This window comes from Amia ocellicauda, chromosome 12 (genome assembly GCF_036373705.1).
Source record: "Amia ocellicauda isolate fAmiCal2 chromosome 12, fAmiCal2.hap1, whole genome shotgun sequence".
In the NCBI taxonomy this organism is placed as follows: Eukaryota; Metazoa; Chordata; class Actinopteri; order Amiiformes; family Amiidae; genus Amia; species Amia ocellicauda.
In genome coordinates, this window is record NC_089861.1 from 15194838 (window position 1) to 15220903 (window position 26066).

The 26066-nt window shown below is 36.4% G+C and overlaps 2 protein-coding genes across 2 annotated transcripts; one reads left to right on the forward strand and one right to left on the reverse strand.

The window, feature by feature from the left end:
- The first annotated feature begins 2225 nt into the window (after positions 1-2225).
- On the forward strand, positions 2226-12708 carry tmem184c (transmembrane protein 184C). The gene is made up of 10 exons (XM_066718448.1): positions 2226-2740; positions 3164-3294; positions 3661-3697; positions 6812-7017; positions 7777-7851; positions 8020-8113; positions 8587-8699; positions 8993-9092; positions 9543-9714; positions 10687-12708. Exons 1-10 carry the CDS (start codon positions 2624-2626, stop codon positions 10980-10982), a joined length of 1341 nt encoding a protein of 446 aa, XP_066574545.1. The 5' UTR covers positions 2226-2623; the 3' UTR covers positions 10983-12708.
- prmt9 (protein arginine methyltransferase 9) lies at positions 12656-25242 on the reverse strand. The gene is made up of 13 exons (XM_066718447.1): positions 25012-25242; positions 24182-24381; positions 23609-23757; positions 22658-22894; positions 20429-20596; positions 19625-19727; positions 18266-18375; positions 17886-18078; positions 17400-17583; positions 15758-16469; positions 15115-15268; positions 14124-14246; positions 12656-13852 (listed from the first exon to the last, which is right to left on the reverse strand). Exons 1-13 carry the CDS (start codon positions 25097-25099, stop codon positions 13604-13606), a joined length of 2670 nt encoding a protein of 889 aa, XP_066574544.1. The 5' UTR covers positions 25100-25242; the 3' UTR covers positions 12656-13603.
- Between the last annotated feature and the right edge of the window lie 824 nt (positions 25243-26066).

The following is a 26066-nucleotide window of genomic DNA, read 5'->3' on the forward strand; positions in this document are numbered from 1 at the left end:
CAAGCACTATGCCTGCATATTACCCAGAATTTCAACTGTTCTTTATATTTCTATATACACAGGTGTGTAATTTGATACTGTTGTAGAAAAACTTTCATATAATAATCATTAACAGGGAATGGATGTTATTGTGTTTTTCAATGGAATATTTGAAATGCCAAACATAAACATATATAAATAATTTGCACAAGCGAATAAGACAGTACCAGCAAGGTTAAATCCCATACATTTATACACCAGTGGTGCTTTTTGATCCAACTACACTCTCAATTAATTAATTGAAACATTAATTATAATTTGATTCATTCAACTTGGTTTAACTTATATACTTTAATATTTCTGATGACATCTCCAAAGGTTAACATTATTCATAAGCTCTGATTAGACCAATTATTAGTTCAATTAAGGAATTGAAATCTGTGTTAGAACAAAATCTAGCAGGACCCTGGTTCCCCAGGACCATTATCGGGAACTACATTTTTTTAAGGTTTAATTAAATAATTTTTCAAGACATATAAGACTAAATTGAGCTGGCATGATAAAGGATCAAGAGATGATTAAGTGATCAAGAGATGATTACTGGATACATTAATGTATTCATTTTTCTTTTTTAGGAGCAAGGTATATTATTGTTTGTGATTAATCTTATTCTGATGTTAATAAGGCCAGCTTTCAATTTTGGTACTAGTATTGTAAGCACTGTGGTCTTGTGTTGTGATGTCATCATCAGCAGGGGTTGGTAGTTATTTCTGAGTGAAGATCAGTTCATTCTAATGTCTAAGCAAATACATTGTACTCAACTTTTTCCTTCTAATCCAATTTTCCTAGATGATAATTCTCAATCTTTGCTATTAAACGAGTGCTAGTGAGAAATGGTTTACATGGCCTCTATAGCCCTCTTACATATCTCTGGAAAACATGAGATTAAAAAAACAAACATAAAGCTACAAAACTGTGGCAGAGCTATAAACACAATGACTGAGGAATGGAAGAGTATGGTATTATCAACATCATACAAATAACAGCCTGAATGCTTTTAGCAGTAATGACATTAGATGGGAGACTTATTCAATTCAATATCAATTTGTTGTTTATTAAGCTATACTTATTTATTTAATATATAGTTTTTACATTTACTGAACTGTGATTCATCCCAAACGTGTAGTAGTAAATATCCCAATTGATCTCCTTAGAGATGCTGTGGTTATATTATATCATTTTTTGTATTATTGTGTTTTTGAGGGGACTGGGGCTGCCCTGCAGATGGAACCTCAGTCACCACTCAATCAATCAATTATCACACAATATTGCCAAATAGTGTTACTTTTGCTACAAGTAGCTACAAGTGTCAAATAGTTTAACTATCTGAAAAAGTATTAAAAAAAATAAAAATAAAAACATAGGCATGTTACAATTGACAAACTTTTCTAATTGTGTCTCCAATTGACCTAACACTGACCTGATAAATGACTGCTACAATGCTATGAACATTGCAATATGTTGGATGGAAGACACATTTTATTTCAAAACTCAACTACATGATATAGAATTGGCATCTAGCTATATAATTCCTGGTTTTAAACTTTTCTACTAAATTGAAAAGTATTTCATTTTGACTAATGTATAGTTTTTTGCTGGTTCCGCGTTTTATTTCTCCGTTAAATGATTGAATTGTCCTAATGTGGAATTAAAATCCCTGGTCAAATGTATAAAACATAATGATCATACATTCCCTGTTTAATAGGCTAAGTAGCAGGTGATAAGTATTACTTACTTGAAGGGGGATGCATTTATCATTGTATATTATTACTTTATCACACATGAATGGCAAACTGAAAATACATGCAACTAATAAAATACATTTTCAAGCTACATTGTATTTGGGAGCATTTTATGTTTTAAAAACCATTGCATTAAGTTTGTAAAGTTTCCACCAAAACAAATCTAACATAGCCTAATACGTCCTTAAGATTCTCATGATTTCGGTGTGTTCAAACATGGATATATGCAGTGTATACCGAGCCTATTAAACGATTCAACTTAATTTATGATGAAGAAAATATTTACATTTTATGCAAGCAGAGGGTGCGACTAGGCCATCCAAACTTAAAAGGCGTTAGATTGATGTAGAAACTGTCTAATAAGTACAGAGATGGTTGATTGCGTCAGACCTCAAGTCCAATCACAGTCGAACAAGGGGGCGGGACTTCGGGACTCAAGTTTGGCTGCGGTGTGGGAATGACAGCAGGAAAAACACACACATGCATTGTTTGTGTGGGGGGAGTTATTATTATCATTATTTTAGCTCTTTTCAAAGAATTTTTAAACTTTTCATGCGATCTTCGCATTTCTCGGTTAACAAACGATGATACGTGCCTTTGGTCACTGTGATTGTATCTGTTAGGTTATAGAAACTTGATAGGTTAATACTCAGTGCTTATTATTTCCAGTTATGACATAAGTAGACTTGCGACTTCCACATTATGGTTGCCACCATCGTGGCTACACTTATAAATCCAAAACATGCTTTAAGATCGAGGAGCCACTGTGTTTTGTACCGGTAGTGTTAGCACACTATTTGCACTTTGGACCTAAATTGAATGTACACATAAGACAATAAGAGATGCCTTGCACTTGTGGGAACTGGAGGAGGTGGATTCGGCCATTGGTGGTATTTTTATACATATTGTTATTGCTAGTAGTCCTGCCTTTCTGCATCTGGGAGCTGCAGAAATCAGAGGTGAGTTTGCAATCAGTCTTCGTGTCTGTGTCTTTGGGTGTTTTATACAGTAATGGAGCCAGTGACTCATGGGCAGGATATTCAATTGCGTGTTGTTGTCGTCACTAAATAAATACACAACACCGGAAATTGGTGGCAACTGAATTATATCGAGTACGTATGCAGTTATGTGTAAACAAATACATACACCCCTATTTGTATGTATACTTATATATGTGTGTAAGGGCGGTGAATATTTGCCATGACCTTAGCTGTTCATGCACTGAAGAGGATAATATCTACCATTTTAAACGAATATGTATGCTGCAACATTACAATATAACAATCTCTCTCTCTCTCTCTCTCTCTCTCTCTCTCTCTCTCTCTCTCTCTCTCTCTCTCTCTCTCTCTCTCTCTCTCTCTCTCTCTCTCTCTCTCTCTCAGGTTGGTACACACAATAAAGCATGGTTCATTGCAGGGATCTTTGTGTTCATGACTATACCAATATCTCTCTGGGGGATCTTACAGCATCTTGTGCACTATACTCAACCTGAGTTGCAGAAGCCAATTATAAGGTAAATCCTCCCCATTTTTCATCAGTTGGTCAAGGGGCAAGATTCACGTCAAAAAGGTTAAAAGCCAAGGTGTAACAGAGCATGTGAATGTTAAATGTGTATAAAATCTGTACACTATAGTCTGTGGTTATGTAATGGTTGATTCCTTGATTAACTTAAATGTTGATTCTGTGTAGCTTTCTAACCATTTCATATGTTATAACTAAATTAACTAATATTCTTATTTGAAGTAGGATATATATGTGCCAGTTGATATTTGTTTTGTGAATGGTGTGTTATAGTTATTCTATACCTTCTTTTAGCAAAGTGGACTTTTACATAAACACATGATATATATATATATATTGCCTTCTTTCACACCTACAGGATCCTGTGGATGGTGCCAATATACAGCTTAGACAGTGTAAGTACTTATTTTTAATCGAGTGAGAAGCATGTTGTTAGTTAACATGTTGTAAAACTGGAAGTGCCTGTGTTGTTTTCTGACGATACCTGACAAGCTTCATAAATGAATATCAGTGGTTCCTAAACTTTTGTTTTAAGGCAACCCACTAACTCTATTATTATACTGTCATTTATAAATCCCAGGAATGTGTTACCATAGTTCTGAATGTTTACATTGCTGATTATTACTGTAATATCACCTCTAAAAGCTTTCATACACAAAATAAAAGAATACCTGATTTCCGAGTGGCCATCACTGAGAAGGCTGTGATAGTTTGATTCTTGGTGCAGTTTTTGAGAGAGACGGTCTGAGATCATGTCCAATTTGTTTTGTTGAGATCATTGTTGAAAAGCTGGTCTCACACAGGTAGGTTGTACAAAATGGAAAAAGCACTGTTCAGGCTTTGTCTGACAAGACTGGGCACTCAAAATGTATGCAGGGAAGGTGATCACTTTCAGAGAACTGACAAATTTTTTCAATCAGCTCTTACTGTCCTTACTGTCCAGAGTAAGCTGCTTTTCCTGATCCATGGTAAACAGTTTGAAAATCCAGTCATTACATTCAAAATCCAATTCTGAGAAGAAACGGGCAAATGTCGTCATGAAGCATTGAAGCATTGTCCATGTATCGTTTGAATTTATTTAAAATCGAACAAACATCAGTGCTATCTAGGTACTCGGACAGAAGTGGAAACATGCCTCTGACTCCATTCTTCACACAAGTTTTTCAAACATCAAGCTTCCTGTGAAACGCTTTCAATTTAAAGCAAAATAAGCATAATTGTGTGAGTGCCTTTCAAGACAAATGAAGTGAATTCACTACATGAGATAAGACACCTTTTCAGTAATCTACGATGGCAGAGTTCAGGCCAGTTAGAAACTGCTGCATTTCTTTCCTAAGTTGAAAAACTCATTCTAAAATGTTACCAAATGTGAGCAAGTGAACCAAGTAAGACTGTGGTGATTTGCAACCATCTCAGAAAGTAAATTAGGAAATAAATGTACATTCAGTGGTCTTGCTTTTACAACATTTACTATTTTAATTATGTTATTAAGAATATCATGCGATTCTGCATCCATCTGTTCTAATGCCAGTGTTTCACAATTAATTACACAGTGTACAGCCTTGGCCTTCAGTGAAACCTGTTTGATTATTTTTATAATGCCACTGTATTTCCCCGCCATGGTTGCTGATCTGTCCGTACAGATGCCTACGCATTTTTCCCAGTCTATATCATTGCCCTTTATGAATTCATCTTCAAGCTTCTACAAGTTCCTTCCCTGTTGTGTGACTTGGAATTTCTTTGCAAAAATGCATTTCTTTGTGAAAGTGTCCTCCCCAAGTGAATCAAACAAATGCGACGAAATGGTTTTGTTCAGTCCATTGATTAATCTAATTGCAGACTGTATGAACCACTAGCTTTAATTCTCTTGATAAGATGTGTTTTAACATCAGAAGCCATATGTTCAGTTCTTCTTTGTACAGTGTTGTCTGATAGATGGATGGTTTTTAATTTTCACGCTTACTCGATACTAAACAACCTAACGCATAAAGTTGCTCTCCATTTGATTGGGCTTCCTTGATTTTTTGCTATTCTCAATGATACAAGGTAGGATGCTTTTAAAGCTTTTAAAGTTTTGTTTCCTCACTGGCTTATGAGTCAAATGAGGATGTCTCATATTAAAATGTTGCTGTAGTTTTAATGGCTTCATTGATTTATTTGCTTGTATTTCTGAACGAATGAGGCACTGTGATTTAGGTTAATTGCTAGAGCCTACAATCCTAAAACCACATTTATCTTTGTGTCATACCTTCTGATCACAGACTAGACTGTTTTTGCCAGAGATGCTTGAACTGTCCTTGACGCTGTTTATTTCACTTGGTTGCTAACTCGGAGCAGGTTGTCTTTTCAGAAAGCAATCTATTCTGAAGCAATGTGTGCACAATGTTTCTCTTCGCACAAGTAACCAAGGTCACGCACATAAGTGATGAAGGCTTAATCTCAAATACCACAATCATGTGAGTAAATGTAATGTAGTGGTGTACAACACAAGGCTTAAAGGCCATTTAGGGGAAAAATGTATTTAGGATATTTTTACAACTGATCATATACATACTCAAATAGTGGAAAAGCGCAGAACGGTTCCAGATCAGGCACCGGCTCCTTGTAGGTGGAAAAGTGCTTAACATAGGCCAACTCTGTCAGACTCGCTCCCTCCTCGTTTTTCAACATGAAATTAAAAAAAAAAAAAAAAAAAAAAAAATTGCCGGTCGCACATGTGCGAGTAAATACTTGCACGGTCGCAGTCTGGAGCCCTATATATATATATATATATATATATATATATCGTTACTAAACGTGTAATATGTACTACAGTGTATTCTTGAAATGTGAAACTGACATAACATTCTGTAAATGATGATGTATTTGCTGACAAAGCAAACTGTGTTTTTATCTCCATATGTGGTTTTACTTGATAATATATTATTTAAGCAATGTGAAGAAAGTCTCGTATAAACCTGGGGTACAGTTAGTTAGATGGAGGTCACTAGAATCTTCAACATTGAGCTGTCTAGAAGAAACACCATTTCTGTTTTTCAGATGTGTAAAATGTGTACTGTACCACTGCATTTGTGTATTCAAATATTTACCATCTAAGAAATATTTTACAATATTATAGTATGAACATAAATGTGAATTATCTGTGATAACAGTTCAATATCAAGGAAATCAGTTTGGCTATAATTATTTTATTGAGCTCCATGTCAGTGATGCAGTTTTTCTGACCATGAGTAGTGGATTTCTTGTGTGGCATAAGACAACAATAATGAGTTAATGACACAGATTAAATTAAATGTTATATGACTGTTAGTTACAAGATTATATAATACACAATAGGACACAGAACAGAATGTGGTTTAAAAAAAAGAATCAGAAGATTGTTGTGAGAAAATGTGCCATGAATTCCACTATTTTATTTGTAATATTGCTTGACAAATCGAATTCACCTTTTGGTGTGAAAATTCCTGAGTTTAACATAATACATTTTTTTTGTGTGTTCTGTCTTCCAGTGGATTGCTCTGAAGTACCCAGGCATTGCTATCTATGTGGACACCTGCAGAGAATGTTACGAAGCATATGTCATCTATAACTTCATGATTTTTCTGCTGAATTACCTGAGCAACCAGTACCCTAGTCTGGTGTTAATGCTGGAAGTGAAAGAACAGCAGAGACATCTACCTCCTTTGTGCTGCTGTCCACCATGGCCTATGGGAGAGTGAGTACTTGTCTGTAAAGCTTCAGATTTGGCAAATGAAGTTATAAAGCATCACCTGTTTAGATTATATGATGGAAGATATTCTTATTTCAGTATTTTTTATTATAATTATGTACAACAGGGGAAAGTTTGGACAATAGCCACATGCTTCAGGTAACCCCTGCAAATTATAGATTGTTAGGAAGGTTTTGTTTATGTCCTTTGCCCTTAAGTATAGGCCACAGTTACTGCCTTCTGTCCATTCTTTGTATTTTTTAAGTTTGAGTTTCCTGATAGTATTTTCTGTTTGAATGAATGTTCTGTTTTATAGAATTAGATTTATTAAAATAGAATTCTGTTAGATTCTGTTAAATTTGTTTTGCCTGGTCTAGTTCTGTGAAGAATATTGGGAAATGTCTTTCCAGCTTAATTAAAACAATATATGAAACATAATTACAACTCGCATGCAAATCGTCTATCTTCTGTAAAGTGCAATCCAATATGTCTGGTAGAACAAGTTACAGTCATGGGTTCATTTGCATGCTTTTCAAATTGTTCTTAAAAAAAAAATCCCTAGCTATTGTGTTGATCTTTAGTTATAAATATCAGTGCCTAATTACTGGAGAGTGTTTTATCAGACCTTCCTGAATTACCCCAGCATGGTACATTAAATAAATAATACTTTCTTTTCACACTTTAGCATTGTAAGGAAACTATTGATCCCTTTCCTGACGACTATATTTTGCTTTTTAAATAATGTATTATCCTTGTTTCTTGCAGGGTGCTGTTATTCAGGTGCAAGCTTGGAGTTTTACAGTATACTGTTGTGAGACCATTTACCACAGTTATAGCACTGTAAGTATAAAATGCATTTGACCAATATGATTATATTTTCAAACTGAACAAAATTGAGTTTCATGTGTATCAATGATTCCTTTTTGAATTATTAGTTTAGCAAGTAATGCATTGTCTTTATGCTCCTACCCATGAAATAAATTATTATTTATTTTTTTCTCCTTCAAGAATTTGTCAGCTGTGTGGTGTGTATGATGAAGGAAACTTCAGTTCAAAAAATGCGTGGACCTACCTGGTGATTGTCAACAATTTATCACAACTGGTATGAACAAACTTTCTGTGGTTTCATAGTCAAATTATAATTATTTTTGTTTTGTGATTTTGTTCACATGTATATGTACATTGTTATTCTCGGAAATTAATATTACAAATAATAAACCAAACAAGTATGTGCTTTGGTTAATTGGAAATCCACATGATCACCCCTACAGTAATTGTGTGTGAGGTTTGATTGATTCTGCCCATCATTATGCTGAGGGTCTTCTTGCTTATTTGCAGCCTGACAAATTGGTACTGCGTCAGTTCTCAAAAAGGAAGAATACAAGCTGTGAAGCATAAAATTTGCCAAGTGGCCATAACAGATTTGCTTATTCCTCTCAGAACTGATCCCATGCACTTCCGAATCTGAATGCATAGAGATACTGGTTACCCTGTTAATGCAGCATTTTCAATGTAAACCATCTCGACAAACACACAGATGCTGACACTATCTCTTTCCTTTTCTTTCCTTTCCAGTTTGCAATGTACTGCCTCGTGTTGTTTTATAAGGCCCTGAGAGAGGAGCTCAACCCAATCCGTCCAGTTGGGAAATTCCTTTGTGTGAAACTGGTGGTGTTTGTGTCTTTCTGGTAACTGCTGCAGAGGGACATTTCCTTCTTAAACAAAATAATAACAATATTACAGATGTAATCTGTGCTGGTATACTTTTATCATACTGTCTTTTTATAGGGACTTTCAAAGGTGAATTGTGCTTACTAACTCTGTATATAGAAGTCACTGCAATTGTATTTTATGTATTAGTATATTTTTGCTCTCCATGGTATTCAGTTATTTCCTCTTCTAAGTTTGTGTGACATGCATGCAAATATGAAAATACAATGGTGTGAGTAATCTGTTAATAATTTCACATTTGTTTCTTAAGGCAAGCAGCGTTCATTGCCTTTCTGGTCAAAGTGGGTGTGATTTCCGACTCTCACACGTGGGACTGGGACAGTGTAGAAGCTGTGGCTACGGGTTTACAGGTATAATTCACTGCTGATTGGTCCCTCAATTCACAATAGTACAAAGGTCAGCGAAGTCCTGCAATGTCTAATTGTCCCACTAAGTGATTTAGGGATTAGTTAAGTGTAGAACTTCCTCCATCCTCATCTTAAGATACATTCTAAAATGTATTAAAAAGTAGTTTTGTCTTGACATAATAAAATAGGAATTTGAAAATAAAAACGATTTTCAATGTAGTTTAGTGACAATTGTAAGGATGTGAAAAGGTCAAAATGTTTATTTTGTTTTGCTTCAGATATGCATTTCTTGCATACATATGTTTTTTGTGTGTTTCTTAAAAAGGAATGATTAGTCTTATTTTATTCTTTCTCTTTTTAGCAATGAATGTAACCATCTAACATATAGACATTCTCAGTTTTGAAAGCTTATGCCAGTGATCTAATTATGACATTCCATGTCCTTCTATTCAGGACTTTATCATCTGTGTGGAGATGTTTCTTGCTGCAATTGCTCATCACTACAGCTTCACTTATAAGCCTTACATTCAGGAAGCCGAGGAGGGCTCGTGCTTTGACTCTTTCCTTGCTATGTGGGACATCTCAGACATCAGAGCTGACATATCCGAACAAGTGCGCAATGTTGGTATGTTCTTGTCTCGGCCTATTCCTCCAACAAATTCCTTTTTATTTAATTGTTAAATTCTTCTACATGGCACACTGTAAATATCATGGGTGTATGGGATATGTGTTTTAATGTTAATTAAATACAATAATGTTGTTTGGTAACAGGATTACAACTAGGGTATGACTACACAAAACTTATAATAAAACCCAGGCAGAAAACAATAGTGTACAACCCAAAATCAAATATTACTTGTCTTTCGTGTGTAAAGGTATAGCCTAGGCTGGGTACAATAATGTATGCATAATGTAAATTGCCATGAACAGAAACTAGCCACTAAGCTATGTATGATTAGGTCTGATCATTTTCAAAAGCCATATAATGAATGGAAATAGTTTATTATTATTATTATTATTATTATATTTAGTTTTCTAATTCTTTTGCGATTGTTCATAGTGCTGCCAAGTACTGGGGATTTCAGGAAATGGTTGTTGTACTGCTGAAGATACAAAGTGTTGTACATATGTTTATTTAATGTTTATGGCTCATTCAAGGATGGCGTCTGGAATTATTTTTCTCTAGATGGGTAGTGATCTTCAGTTTATGAACAACAATAATCTAACTGTAATCTGAATATGTACCCGTTACGTTTTTTTTTTTTTTTTTATATATATATATATATGAACAACCCCATTTTAGTTGCCCTTCAGTACCCTTAATGTCATTTTTGTATTCCATTAATTAATATTTTATACTCACCTTAATATGTTGAAACAGGCCTTTCAGGGTATTAGTAGTGGATTGTGCACCTCAGCCAATTTATTAAACCAGTGCTGACATGTTATATCTTGTATTACCGTGGGTAAATAAGTGCTTCAAACAAGCTGGTTCTTTGACGTTGCATTAATACCGGCCTGTGCAGAGACCAACAGTATTTTTTTCCTTGTTTATTTCAAACCACAAACTAATAAATGTTATTATTTCAATCTTCAGGGAGAACGGTTTTAGGACGCCCAAGAAAGATGTACTTTGGGGAAGAACAGGAGCACAACGAGCACACCAGTCTGCTCTCTGGAGGAACGCAGGAGCCTGTCACAGATGCCTCCTCCATGCCGCCCTCACCTACAGGCCGCTATAAAGGGTTTGGGCAGACCACGATTACTCCCCACTCTTTATCTGCACCAGCAGGGCTGAGCTCTGCCATGCAGGAGGAGGATGACAACCCCCCCACTTCCCTGCCTCAGGACACTAAAAACCTTCCAAATCCAGATAATGGCACAATTCTTTAACTTTGCCCTCCATTATATCTACAGCAGTAGTTGGGTCCTTTTAAAAAATAAAATACAGCAAAAAGTTAACAAAAAATGTGTATCTTGCACAGAAACGAGGTATGCCCTCTTGCTTTACCCATATGTATTATGGCCGTTTGTTTTTCTAACATTGTTACATGACCAGATAAAAACATTAGAAAAAAGCACAGTTTGGGTTTTTGTAGAGCAATGTTAAACTAGGTTTTCATAATGGGTCAATATTTTTCAGAGGGACCTAAGCTGATATCTGTCATCTTTAAGGTGTTGATGTCAGCTTTGTGAATGTTGAGTTTGGTCTTGCATACCTAACCATGGCCTGCACCTCCTATTGGTCTTGTGCTTTTTGGTTTTATTGCTATTTTGCCGACTTGCTGTTTTGACGGAGTAGCCCTGCTATTAATCGTCGCTTCAAATTGTGAGGGCTGCGATTCTAGTCAAAGGATTGTCACACATCTATTTCATAATGGCATTCACAAGCTGAAGCATCCAACATTGGCCTTTATTCATTTAAAATTATAAAGTAGTAGCTGTATATTGAATGGCTTTTAAAATTGTCAAAATAGTTTAAATAGTCATTAGAACCTTTGGTACTGCCACAAGCTGGAAAGAATTTACAAGCTGGGCATTGACCTTTGGCAGCAAGTGAGAGGGTTTTTTATAATCATAAAAAAACAAATTTAAAATGGTAACATCACATTCCTGTATGTAGTCTTAACCAAATAATGAATGGCTCCCTAGGCCATTCTCTTTGCATATCAGTGACCTCAGTTCAGATATTGCTCAGCTTTCAAAGGGCTTTTAAATCCATCAAAAGCTCTGTCAGTGTACAACCATTTAGCTGATGCATTTTTTTTTTCCGTTAAAAATATTTTGTCCGAATATTTATGATATTTTTTTATTGTATTCTTGTTTGTTCTCTCAAAACACACTAATAATAGTTTGACAGTTTTCTTATTGCTCCCTTGGTAGTAGACTTCTGCCAAAATATACAGTATGAAAAGTGTTCTTTACAGCTCTTCAAACTTTGAAACACCATAAACTAGTACAAAATTAGGATCTAACCATTCAAAAACAATATCTTCCCCAAAACTCTTGTTCTAGCATTGAATTCTTTATAGTTAAAATGTTTTATCTTCCTGATTTTTAAGTATCAGACATAACCTGACCAGTTTCTGAGTTTGTCAGATTTTTGTGAAATGACAGACTTTCCTGCTGGTCCAGGAGTGCAGTGCTACGCTAGTGGCAGCCAGCTGATGCTTTGTCAATATCAGTATGAATGAAAGAATAAAAAATAATCAGCCAAATGTTGAGATTAGGGTTTGCATAAAACACTTGCACTATTAGAAATGCATGGAAAACAGCATGGGGATGTAAAGGGGATAATCTAAATAAACAATGAATATTTAAATACTATTTTAATTGACACTGACTAATTTGCAGGTGCAAACCCTATTGAAATTGTTGCTAAATGCCATAGCAGGTCCAATTCCTGCAGTTTTTATTGGAAGTTTTTAAATGAATAGAGACTTCAACATAGTTAAATATACAACTATGTATTTAACATGCTCTATTAATGTCCAGAATAAGAAGAGTACAAGAACTTCAGCTGTGTCTGTGCAACTGTACTGTTTTGCCTTACATACTGTACACCATGATTCATTAAGCTGCAGAATGGAAATAAAAAAATGCTACGTGGAGAGATGTCTTTCAGTGTACAGTGTTGTGACTGTAGCACAAACTCAGATATTGTTTGTAACATGTCTGGATAATAGCATAATTATCTAATGGCCTTTGGTGTAAATATTCTACAAAATATTTTATTGAATAAACAAATCCAATTCAAACACTCAGTTTTTGTTAGTTTTTAGTGGGGGTGGAAAGCGGAACGGGATACCCAGGAGAACATTTATTTTCAAATTTGTGTCATGACCTTCAAGTACACAATCTAAACCATTCAGTTTACGATTGTGATACTTTGTGCTCTCAGCCAATAATATGAAGCAGCTGGATCACTTCTATTCAAGATCTCACACTTTCCACCCTGTAATCCTTAATCCTTGTTTGTCTCTTCATACCCTTCCTTTAGAAGGTTTGGCTTTGATTAAGAGACATCCAATGACACATCCATAAAAGGCTGCCAAGAGCTGCCTATATGAGACTAGGCAATTGGTAAAATCACACAATTCCATTACATCAAGAGAGGATCAATTAAATAAAATACAATCCAAGAAGGGTTTATACTATTCTTAAATGTTGAAAATAGTTTCCTACCTTAATCATGACATCTATGTGTCCTAAACCCGCCTGAGAACTGGTGATCTTTAGTCTGCTCACTCCTCATGACCCCATGCATTGTTACAAATCACATCTGTGCCTTGTAGGGATGTAGTAAATCTTTATATGCATGGCACTGTCCTGCCAAACATTACGATACATTGACCACTTGCCTTTACAACAATTGAATGCAAAGTAAATCACTGCACATTATATTTTTTATGATTTGTGAACCTAAAAATGATACATAACTTCAGAACACTTATGACAGGGTAGTACCCAACATTTTCTTAACTACTAAAAATCCTAGAAAAGAGTCAGTGTTGTCAGTTGGCAGAGGCGGTGGCTGCTTGTGGGTCCTCTCGGCGCGCAGTGATGGAGATGCTGCTCTTGTGCTGCTGAATGCGGAGTACAAGCTGGTCCCCTGTACAAACCTCTATGGGCTGATGGAGAACCACAGCAGCCTGTTTCCAGTGGGAGTCCTTACTGAAGGTGCTCAGGCTGATCTCATCATCCAGGTGGACCTGGTACCAGAACGGCACTGCTGTCACTCTGCCTGTAGCGCAGGCCTCCACCTGAGGAAGAGGCAAATAAGAAGGTAACGGACACAAACATACAGGATTCCTGTACCTTTCTATTTATTCATTTATTTATAAGATCCAGTTGATTTTCAACTTGTCGACTTGTAGAAAAAACATTCCCAAAAACACAATAACACATCTTGTTTTCATATAATCCTGCACTGTGTTCGCCACAAGCTGTTTTCTCCATTGGGTAACATTTAATCACAGAGATGGTGTACTATAAAATATATTCCTTCAGCACAATACTGCTCTTAAACCTCACCTTAACCTCTCGGCTTGTGTAATTTGCCCTGGAGTTCATGAGGTCTAGTGTGAAGAGTTCGACTGGCTGGCTCAGGTGTTTGCAAGGAAGGGTAGAGAGATCCAGAAACACATGGACAGGCACCTGGAAAAGTAACAACCTCTTCTCAATGATACATGCCTTATATTCATGCGAAATAACGAGAATCTGGTCTTACTTCCAAATTATTATTTTTTAAATTTGCTTGACTTGCTTTTATTCTGATTTTCTAAGCGTGTGAATCCAACGTCTGCACATATTAAAAGTGTATATTGAAATGGGATCAAAACTGAAGCAAATCACAAACCCACATATTCAAATTGTTAATTTTATTATTCTTGTTATGAAATCTTGTTCCCTTCCACTGAAGTGAGGATGTCAGCTTTATTTATTGACTGAAATTGTTTTCATACCATTTCTGTGCAATGTACACTGTTCCTATATAAAAAAATGAACCAAACATCAATGGAAAATGTTGCCAACCCTAAACTGTTTAAAAAAATGCTGTTCCAGTTTGTATAATACAAAAATATGCATCACATAATCACATTATCCTGGAGGGCCTGGGTTTATGGCTGAGGGTTTGAAGTTATTGATAGAATATATACTGGAATGTATTAACAAAATATGTCCTGTGTCAAGCTTTGCTTTCTCAGTTGACAGTTGTGCTATAAAATGACCTCAAATTGAGCAGTAACTTCAAAGACAACATCTGTTAAAACAACTGCCGGGCAGAACTAAAAGGCAGAACTGGGTTGAAAACCCGAGTAAAAAAGGACTCGGCTTGTCAGATCGGTAGACATCTACAAAAAATTACTAGATCAAACTATTTATATTCAGGAGATTCCAAAACCTTGTCTCCCTTTCACAACATCTTAACAGTATTGCTAAACCATTTTACCATGGTAGTGCAGATCCATAAAGGCCTAAGAAAGCAGTTTAAGGAAAAAATACTAGGAAGTGTTGCTCATACTGTAAACTGGTTGATAAATGGTGCAATATTGAATCCAAGAGTTGGCTCTGTGCCCTGGACAGCACTCTCCAAAAGCAATGTGTCAGATTCAACCAGCATCCCGTACATCACAATACGCTCAGGAAATATTCGCCCCCTGTCCTCCAGAAGGCACCTAAACAACACACACATTTAATAAGTTAACTTATTGAAATCAAAACAACTAATCTTAAGAATGTACAAATATGCATCAATACAGATAAATAAGCCTGTAATACAACCTAGTCTAAGGCACCAAACTATAATAATAAATGTGCTGAATATTTCGTAATGTACACTGACTGCTGGAAAAGGATATTAAAAGATTGAAGTAGAAAAAAGTAATTAAAAGTCATCAAAAGTCGTTAAAGTCATTAACCAGGAATGTAGTGAAGTAATTAAAAAAAAATATATATATATATTTACAGTGCAAACTAGGACAGTAGGGTATCAGGGTATCAGATTCAATTGGTAACTAGAGGATAAATAGGGATGTGGGCACTGACATGTTTTGCAGAGTCAATTTGTTGGACAGTTCTATAGAGTCTGCATTGGTTAAATACTTTTAACTGCCAGAAAGTTATTGCTACAAAAAAAAAAAAACATCCCATCCATTCCATCAAACCTGGCAAGATTAGCTTTCTCCATCAGCTCCTGCCGCACAAGCCCACAGGTCTCCACGCAGTCCAGGACAATGGCACTCCAAAGCTTTTCTGTCGATGGCCTCTGCAGAACAGAGGAGTCATCCTCCACATGATTGAGCCAAAACTCCAGAGCCTGCTCACAAACCCCGTTAACCTCTGCCAAACGTTTTAACACCGCTTGGTGCTGTTCCTTTTCCACAGAGCTAAAGGCCTTTACCGAGCCGAGCTTGGCTGCGATCAGCGACAAGACTGAGAAGCCCTCAGAGACATCTAGTACGTACAAGGGGTCGGGGGCAGAGTGTGCATGTTCTCGAGTACATATTTTCCCACAGTCAGTGATGCACACAGGATCCTCAACAGCTTCAGATTTATTGCCTGTTTTTAAAGCTGACAGAAGTTTGCAAAAGGCTCTTTTAAAACTGTCATGATATTGGGAATTGTTCAGCAGGGCTATTTCAGAGCATTCCAACATAAACTTCCGCTGACCACTTCCCTGGCTTGTTTGAAGGCAGGCTAAAGCAGTGCAGAGCTCAGCTTCAGCACTGGAGGTAGAGTTGGTCTCCAATCTTTGAGATGCCTCTTCTACGACAGCCATTTTCTCAGTTGTAACCAAGTCCAAACTGCAGATCCTCAAGTATGCATCCTGACATGAAACTTCCAGCAATAGGCTATCACCAGGCTTAACCGTGCAATCTGTATGACAAATATTTAAATCAATGCTTGTAATCTAAGATTTCAAAGATTTTAATGGTTATATTTGCAATATATTATTCCATTCAACTTAGATTAAGTTCTCCATATGTAAAGAAAACACTTAGTAAGGGGATCACATACCTCAAGTTACCCTAGCAGCAGCATAACCCAACACAGAACAGTAGCTTAACCATTAACAAAAGGAAAGTGCATTGCAAATCAAATTCAGCACCATAAAGAACATTTTGTTTACAAGTAACATCTGTTTATGCCCTTGCATCAGAGATTGCCGTCAAAAGCTTTCAGGAAAATACATATTTATAACTTATAACACAAAAGCGTGTCACAGATGATCACAGTGCAGATGTTCTTGTGGTGTGAAATGGATGTCAGTGATCAATATCAAAGGTGTCTGCTCCCTTGCTGCTAGCCTGCCCCTCAGCCCTGTCTGCAGTGAATCTTTCTAGTGCTCCTTTCAGTAACTGAAAACTGAGCTGTAATTCATCTCCACAGAACAAGCAATTCTATATAGAAAGGTGGGAATTTCCATGCTCTGTATTGATTTGTGGATTCAATAGTACACGTATGCTTAACCTAAGGAAATCAGCAAGTTCTTTAAGTGAATGAGAAAGTGATAATTAAGTTATTTCTGTAAATTGCCCAACATAAATTATTCAGTACTTAACTACCAGTATCTCACTATATCAAAAGTACTGGTGTACTGTCATTATGTACACAAGGCTTACACTTCAGCAGAAGTAAAGTAGGGTGCAGACAGTTATTGTAATTGTAAGAATATTTAATACAAGTGATTTAATCATTGTTACTAAAAGCCCATTCTGTCCCCTAATCCCAACAAATGTCTTGCCTAGCATTTTGTTTAAAAAAGGCATCTATAAAAAGTGAAAGGACGCTGATTTGAGTACTTACTGAAGAGATTCTGGACAGGATAGATGGCCTGCTCCCAACAGGTCTCTTCCTGGGGCCCTGTGGAAAGGCTATTTTCCTCATCGAGATGGAGCACAAACCAGACAGCAATGGCATCCAAGACACCTTCCTGGGTAATCGGCAAGCTGATCTGAGAGGCCTTCCGAGAGCACAGGCCCTCCAGCTCCTGCCAGACACATACCACAACATTCAAATACCCACGACGGCAGAACAAACTGCACTGACACTGCTGCTGCTGTTGTCTGAACTAGGCTACTGGGCTCGGCAGGAAAGAGACATCAACATCATTAGGTCTATTTCTAAAGCAGTCGGTTGGAAGTGAAGTCAGATTGTTATTAATCAATTAAAATGTGTTGAATCAGTTAGATCATTCACTTTTTATGTATAATTAGTTACTCCAATTAGTGTGGTAAATAGATTTGTTTAAAGAATACAAAAAACAGGCTCTGTACAATACAATTTCAGCACCTGTGGGTTGTTGAAATCAATAGCGAGAGCCTGGAAGGGTTCAGTCAGAGGAGTATATCCTCCCTGGATCTGGCTCAGCCGCTCAGTGGTGTAGGGCTCTGTAGAGTCATCGGCATCCTTGGAGTAGCTCACAGGGCTATGGAGTTCCCCAACTCCTGATAAACACAGGCCCCCAACTGCAGTCACACACACCCTGCACACAGGAACAGAACAGACATCTCAAAGCTCACCTCACCAACACACGGTGGATACACACCAAGAAAAATGCAAAGATGCCATCACACTTTGTTTACATTTGCAAAGTTTCTAAGAAGTCCTAAAACAAAGAGCTGTGGGTCTGATAAGTGGTCTGCTGCACTAGAATGATGGGCGAGTGTTACCTGTGATGGCGCCGTATCTCTGGACACTGCACTGCCATGCCAAACACGGTGGCACCGGCAGGGATGACTCGTCCTGTTTTCGCAGGGTTGCTTGACGGCTTGGCGGAAATCTGAGCACACAAACATAGAAAAAAAAAAAAGTGAAGCAAAGCACTATAAAAGAGGGTCAGGAGTGCAACTGGTCAATTCAACTTTGGTAATCCTGTAGCAATGCTGATAAATATTAGTTTAGTAAAGAAAATCTAAAAATTAAATGCTTCATGGACTCAATTTGGGCTTAAATTTAGGAATACACATTAGGGTTGAGGTTAAGGTTAATATTAAAATCAAGTCTGGGCTGATCTGGAACAGGGTTTGGCATAATCTTGCTAGGGTAAGAGTCAATGGTTTATTTTTATGATTACGGTCATGGTTAAGGTACATGGAAAAGTTAAGGCTAGGGTAACAGTGGAACCACATGGTATGGTTAGAGTTAAGTTTAGCTTTCAGGTTAAGATTAAGATTAAGGACAGTGTAAGGGTTAGGTTTAGGCTGAAACTATGTTCAGAGTTTTAATCTAATGGGAATAAAACAATAATACATGCAAATCTCAAAATTATTCTGAGATGTGTGGTATATTTAGAAATACTCACTTCAGAATATGTGTGGGGTGCACTAAAAGGGGCAGGGCTAGTAGTAGGAAAGAGGCTAGTTTTTATTATTAAGTATTTTCACAGTTTAAAATATATCAGATCCAATGATTTGTTTGATTCCTCTCTCATTATCAATGCAAAATATTCAGACTTCGATCAGAATTGCAATGACTACCTGTAACACTAGATGTCACTTCTGGGCAAATATTACAGCTAAACTTAAAATAACTAAAGAAATGAAAATCTCCAGTTTATCTTTTAATTATTAAGAGGATTATTTATATAACTTTAATTACAAATCTTAAAATGTGTAATTATTATTTTACTTGTTATTCCTCTTTTTATTTTAAATTGCTTTATTATGCTAGTAAATGTAACAAGTATTATTATATATATATATATATATATATATATATACACACACACATACACACACAAGTAATACTAATTATATGATCATTACGTTTAGCATAATGCTCAACATTGAGAAGAGTATACTTTTGGGTGGCAACAGGCAAACATCTGATTTATATATATGGACTAAAATTCATTATTTTTCATTTAACCATTAAAGTAAAAATGAAAAGTATTAGCTCTTGTTTTCTGTCTTTCTTTTAAAATAGGTTGTTCTGTGAGGTTGTACAAAGTTGAACAGTTGAGCGATAGATATGCAGTTTAAAAACATGCCAGCGCCTGATACGCAAAAGTTATTTTGTGCTTTTCTTACCTGAGGGGGCAGGAGTAAATGGTTCCAAGCATGAATCAAGCTTTCTATAATACCTTCACCAAACAATCCTGCATCCACAGTTTCAGTTACCACAAGTGAAACCCTGTAAAGAAAAATAACATAAATCAATATGTCACACACTTACTGTCACACATTAACATATGCAAAGAGATCATTAATAATGAATATACATTTCTGTCCAGACGGAAAAAAATGGCACTGTAAAACTGAAAAGGTACAGTTATTTATCACACTGTGCTTGAGATGCTTTAAAATGTGTAACACTGGATTCATGTTTACAGAAGAGAAAAAATAACTACATGAATTTAGTGCTTTAAAAAACTGTATGGTGAAAACAGCTGACACTAAATGACAGGGTACGTCAATGCTCTTTTAAATCCTAGTGGAAAGCCTAACATTTACAGATTATTCCTTTGATCATTACGCAATAATATTATGTATGAGGTTTATTGTAAGAGCAATGGATCAGAGGCAATAGTTCAGATTCAAACGTAGACACTGAAGCAGCCATTACACCTGACAACCTCAATATTTCAAGTGCAATGGTCCTGAACATTATGAGGCACATTGATTACCTTGGAGTGCAATGTTAGGACATATCAAACATTTCACCCATCAGTAGGCCTAAATTCTGTACATTTGCCAGCTTCATATCTTTACGGCAATGCAAGTACATGATATATTGTTAAAACTGTTTATATTATACATTATACATCTTTACAAGGCAATGTATACATACACAAATATGGTTGCAGATATATACTTCATTTCACTGCATCTCACCTATTAGGGATGTCTTTAGGGATTTCCATTTCCAGAGATTTCATGTGCAGAATCTTAATCTCTCCATTCATTCCATTGGCAGAAACTACTTCACAGGCAAGCTCATACATGGTCTTAGAAAGCTCACAGGCATAAACTTCAGCAGCCCCTGCAGTCTTAGCACACATACTGGCAGAAAACAATCTCTGGATTACTTTTGGAGCACTGGTTTGCACTTTCAATTTGAACTAATTTTATGTTATTGGATTCACTTTGAATAACTGCATTTCACAACAACAACAAAAGATAATATAATGGTTATATGTTGTATAGAACATCATCACTATAACGGAAAGCTGACATCTGAAACAATTGTGCCTAGTTAAATATTTTGTAAATTCCTATCACAAAAAACTATTTGCATCTACACTTTCAACAAGAAAAATTTTCATATTCACATTTAAACTGCAGCATTTCATCACCATTATGGTTGGCAATGTGGGTGGCTATTTTGTAAACTTTAAATGAGGAAATGTTTTACTAAGAATGTACAGCTCATTGTCATGTCATTTATTCAAGGTGACAATCAGTAAGATACAATCTTCTGTATATACTATTTACAAAGAAAAACACATTACTATATAAAATAATCTACACATCAGTGTAAAAGTAAGTCATTAATATATACATTATGAATAAAAAAACAATTGTAAGAGATGCTGCTATTGTATTGTTCATAGGCAGCTCATTCTCTGCTCATAGAACTGCAGGTCAAGAGAGAATGGGTCTTTAAAAACTGCTATTGATTTTAAATACAAATTTTTAGCATAGTATATCAAATGACATTCATATGTATAAAGAATTGTATTTTCCTTTAATAATGAAGGCCTGAAAGTAAGTATGGCACAACTTATAGCAGCGCCATGCTTTTCTTGTTAGTTGGGGCCCTTGTCATTCTTACATTTTCCAACATTTTTACTTCCTCTTTTTCAAAGGTATAACATTTCAGTGTTTATGGCAAAGGGTTATCACAACAACAATGAGTTTTCCATTAAAGCTACAGTGAGGGAAAAAAAATATTTGATCCCCTGCTGATTTTGTACGTTTGCCCACTGACAACGAAACGATCAGTCTATAATTTTAATGGTAGGTGTATTTTAACAGTGAGAGACAGAATAACAACAACAAAATCCAGAAAAATGCATTTCAAAAAAGTTATACATTGATTTGCATGTTAATGAGGGAAATAAGTATTTGATCCCCTATCAATCAGCAAGATTTCTGGATCCCAGGTGTCTTTTATACAGGTAACGAGCTGAGAGTAGGAGCACTCTCTTAAAGCAAATCAATCAATCAGATTCCAAACTCTCCACCATGGCCAAGACCAAAGAGCTGTCCAAGGATGTCAGGGACAAGATTGTAGACCTACACAAGGCTGGAATGGGCTACAAGACCATCGCCGTGTTTGGAGGAGGAGGAATGCTGCCCATGACCCCAAGAACACCATCCCCACCGTCAAACATGGAGGTGGAAACATTATGCTTTGGGGGTGTTTTTCTGCTAAGGGGACAGGACAACTGCACCGCATCAAAGGGACGATGGACGAGGCCATGTACCGTCAAATCTTGGGTGAGAACCTCCTTCCCTCAGCCAGGGCATTGAAAATGGGTCGTGGATGGGTATTCCAGCATGACAATGACCCAAAACACACAGCCAAGGCAACAAAGGAGTGGCTCAAGAAGAAGCACATTAAGGTCCTGGAGTGGCCTAGCCAGTCTCCAGACCTTAATCCCATAGAAAGGGGAGCTGAAGGTTCGAGTTGCCAAACGTCAGCCTCGAAACCTTAATGACTTGGAGAGGATCTGCAAAGAGGAGTGGGACAAAATCCCTCCTGAGATGTGTGCAAACCTGGTGGCCAACTACAAGAAACGTCTGACCTCTGTGATTGCCAACAAGGGTTTTGCCACCAAGTACTAAGTCGAAGGGGTCAAATACTTATTTCCCTCATTAACATGCAAATCAATGTATAACTTTTTTGAAATGCATTTTTCTGGATTTTTTTGTTGTTATTCTGTCGCTCGTTGTTAAAATACACCTACCATTAAAATTATAGACTGATCATTTCTTTGTTAGTGGGCAAACGTACAAAATCAGGAGGGGATCAAAAACTTTTTTCCCCTCACTGTACACCCTTGGGTAATACAAATGTGAACATGTTCATGTGATTACTTTGCAATGAACTGTACTTACCCAAGAATACCTGTGCCAGTGCCAATATCGAGCACAACATTGTACCCAGATTTCACAGCTTTCTGGATGGCTTGCTGATACTTAGTGTTCCTCCTGCTGTCATTAAGCATGAGGAAATGCCAGCGTTCCACTAGCCAGTTGGCAACTCTGTAGAAATTCTCTTTTGCATCAGCAAAGTCGGGCTTCAGCTTTAAAGCTTTGTGGAAGTGGCCAGCAGCTTCATCTCGAAACCCCATTCTGGGGAAAGGTGGAAAACTGATCAATGAATCTGAATACTTAATTCATTCATTATAGTTTTAAGATGCATGTTTATTGCTTCACTCCATCCTAATACATTTCAATTATACTAGCTGTGTTAACAAAAATGCAAGATTTGCTCAAAACAAAACAAACAAAAAAATACCTGTACGAAGTCTGTTCAATCCAGGATGAAATGTACAGAAGTAAGAAAAAAATAGAATAAAAAATAAAATAAAACCAGGAAATAACTGGATTTATAACAATATAGACAAAAAGAAAAAGACACCCTAAAAAGTGACAGAACTCTAAAAGAACTTGAATGGTCAAATGAAAAGATACAGTACAAAATGTTTACATAAGATATGTATTTCCAAATAAAGCAAGATAAGGTCCTGTGGAAGGAAAATGGATTACTTCACTCACTTTGCAGAAAGAGCTTTACACTTCTAGACACCTGAAAGTGTATTGCTTTCAACATTGTTCAGTAGCTAAACCTCAGAATCTAGGAACAGGAAATCACTTCAGTATAATAGGAACAAACACAGGGATAACAGTGAAATATCTTCAAAATCCATAGGCAGTATAAAGTAGTGGAGTGCTATAGTGTTGATATCCTTGTTCAAGCTGCACAACTGAGAGATTTATCAATAGGTCTACAGGTGCAGAAAATCCTGCTATTCAATATAAGCTGCAGAATGCAGACAGAGATACCTGAAAAGGTGCTCTCCCATACTGTTCACAATGACTTCATCATCTGGGTATAGCTCCAGTGCCTGCTCATAACTGTTGAACAAATCCTGGATGCGGCCTAGGGAATCCAGCTCCTCTGCCCATTTGAAAAGAGTAAATCTGAAGGATTCCTACACAAGAAATATCATAATAGGAAAATAAAAGCATATATGTATGAAATTGTGATTTTGAGATACATACATATACATGTATCTACTGACAATCAACAATATTACCCTTCAAACTCCACTAGCATAGACATGCAGATTGAGGACATAAGAATATGTTCTAAATCATGTTTTAGTTTGACGAACAGGAAGAACCTTACACTGTGTGATTTAAGATCATTTAAATCAGTGGTCTCTAGTGGACAAGAGGATCTTCAGGTCTCCCGTCCCAGGATTAGAGACATGTGAAAAGTATATAAAAAGAGAAAAAAAAAATGTCCCCCTCCAGATTTATTTCTTGTCCCTTAGAAGATTAATTCTTAAAGGTTAAATTCTTGAGATGGCAGATTCAATTTCTGACAAATTCCCTCAGATGTGTAAAACTCACCCTGGCAAAATCCTTCAGTGCAGGGGCCAGGTTAATCACTAAGAGATAATGGACAAAAGCAGTTCCATAATCTTGATTCACTAGGCACTGCTGTGCGCTCTCCAGAGACCTAGACACCAGCTCATTCCTAGCTCCATTTCCCCTTGACAGCCGGCAACTGCGTCTCACAGGCTTGGGACGAGTGCTAGGATTGGGCATTGCTGCAATCACAAAATAATGAAAATAATTTAATTTAAAAGCATTAGAACTATTGGGTAGCACTGAGAACCACATTTAAGAGAAGATGGCATTTGGATATGTTTCATGAAATAATGTGTGAAACCTCTTGCCTATTTGTCTGACCATTCAAGGATTACATTTGCATTCATTCAGATGTACACATTTAACATTAACATTTATATTGTTGTATATTATATTTCCTTTTAGACAGCACTTAATGTTGTCTTAATGAGAGCTGCTACGAGATAATATAGTTATGCAAAACAGGATGTATTACTAATGTAAAAATGATCATGCATTGTGGTTTCCCTATCAACCAATAGCATTTCGGTTATAAATCTGATTGCAAAGGTTGGGATTTTGTTGATGTGGCAAAGATTTGTATTAAACTTATAAAATACATACACACGATGTACACAGTATTGTGTCAAAACTGCCAGATGTTTTAATGTAATTAAATTAATACACAATACAATATTTAGAAAACAGTTCCCCAAAACGTTTACCCACCCGTTGACTTTGAACATAATCTATTAACATCCCATATTACAATTGAATCCCATTGAACACTAGTATAAATAGATTATAAACACGCTGTCGATTTCACTCACTGATAGCAGATGTGGATGCACGATGATTATGCCACCCTGGTTGCTGCACGTCGCATTTTGTTATTTCTCGCTCTTTGTACAAAATCATGCAATCATGATAGTTGATACACAAAAGTCAATAACACACCCTCATTACATTAAACAAATTATGCACATTTCGCTCGACCTACACATACGGGAGACGCCGTCGTATAAATAAGTCCGGGTGGAAACAAGACTTTCTATCATCGTTCCGTGTCCGCTGATCCGCTGTGCAATTGACAGGGTCTTATGAGGAATAGCAATTTGTATTACTCTAAAGCTGCTAGGTGTCACAGGTGTGTACCGGATACCACAAAGACATCCTGTAATTAAACATGGGTGATATAATTTAATTGTAAATCAAAAGAAAAAAAAATCAAATTTAAATGCATACAAATGTTGTAATGTAACATCAAAATGTGAATACATCCAAGGAGGGTGAATGCTGCCTGTAGCATAGGTACTGTGTATATGATGAATATGTATATGTGTACGTATTTTATATATACGCATGATTTGGTAAAGCAATTGCATGTAAGATAATAGAAATAGCAAATGGAATTGGAATAACAAATAGACGAACATACACAAATGTGTGACGTAATTCGAAGTGTCAGCGGGCAGCTATATAAGTTATAGGCTATCTATAATACAACTGTTGATATACATTGTTTATTTTAATTGATTTATACCACATATAGAGGGTGTGCGATATATTTCCATGGGTCTTAAAAACCTCACAAAGTGCAAGCCACTAATATTCAGAGATAGCTATTATTGTTCAAGTAGATTTAATGAGTTAATTAAGGTCGCAATAGTAATGTTATATATAGAGAGATATCTTGAATTAATCAAGATTACCGAAGGAATTTCCCCAAATAATAAATGACAATGAGGCATCCCAAAAAAAGAATTCCAACTTTTTACCAAGTAGTAGCAAGGCGGAGCAAATGACATGATTGGCAGGTGATTAACCAATAACAGATACAGGGCCTGATGCTCTGTCCAATCAGAAACGCCAAGCCTAGGCGTAG

Coding starts and splice junctions, on each gene's coding strand:
- tmem184c (XM_066718448.1), top strand. CDS start 2,624: ATGCCTTGCACTTGTGGGAACTGGAGGAGGTGGATTCGGCCATTGGTG. Junction 7,852..8,019: donor TTTACCACAGTTATAGCACT/GTAAGTATAAAA, acceptor TTCTCCTTCAAG/AATTTGTCAGCTGTGTGGTG. Junction 9,715..10,686: donor CGAACAAGTGCGCAATGTTG/GTATGTTCTTGT, acceptor TTCAATCTTCAG/GGAGAACGGTTTTAGGACGC.
- prmt9 (XM_066718447.1), bottom strand. CDS start 25,099: ATGATTTTGTACAAAGAGCGAGAAATAACAAAATGCGACGTGCAGCAA. Junction 23,758..24,181: donor CACTGAAGGATTTTGCCAGG/GTGAGTTTTACA, acceptor TTTCTTGTGTAG/GAATCCTTCAGATTTACTCT. Junction 19,728..20,428: donor CCTAAAGACATCCCTAATAG/GTGAGATGCAGT, acceptor TTTTCTTTACAG/GGTTTCACTTGTGGTAACTG.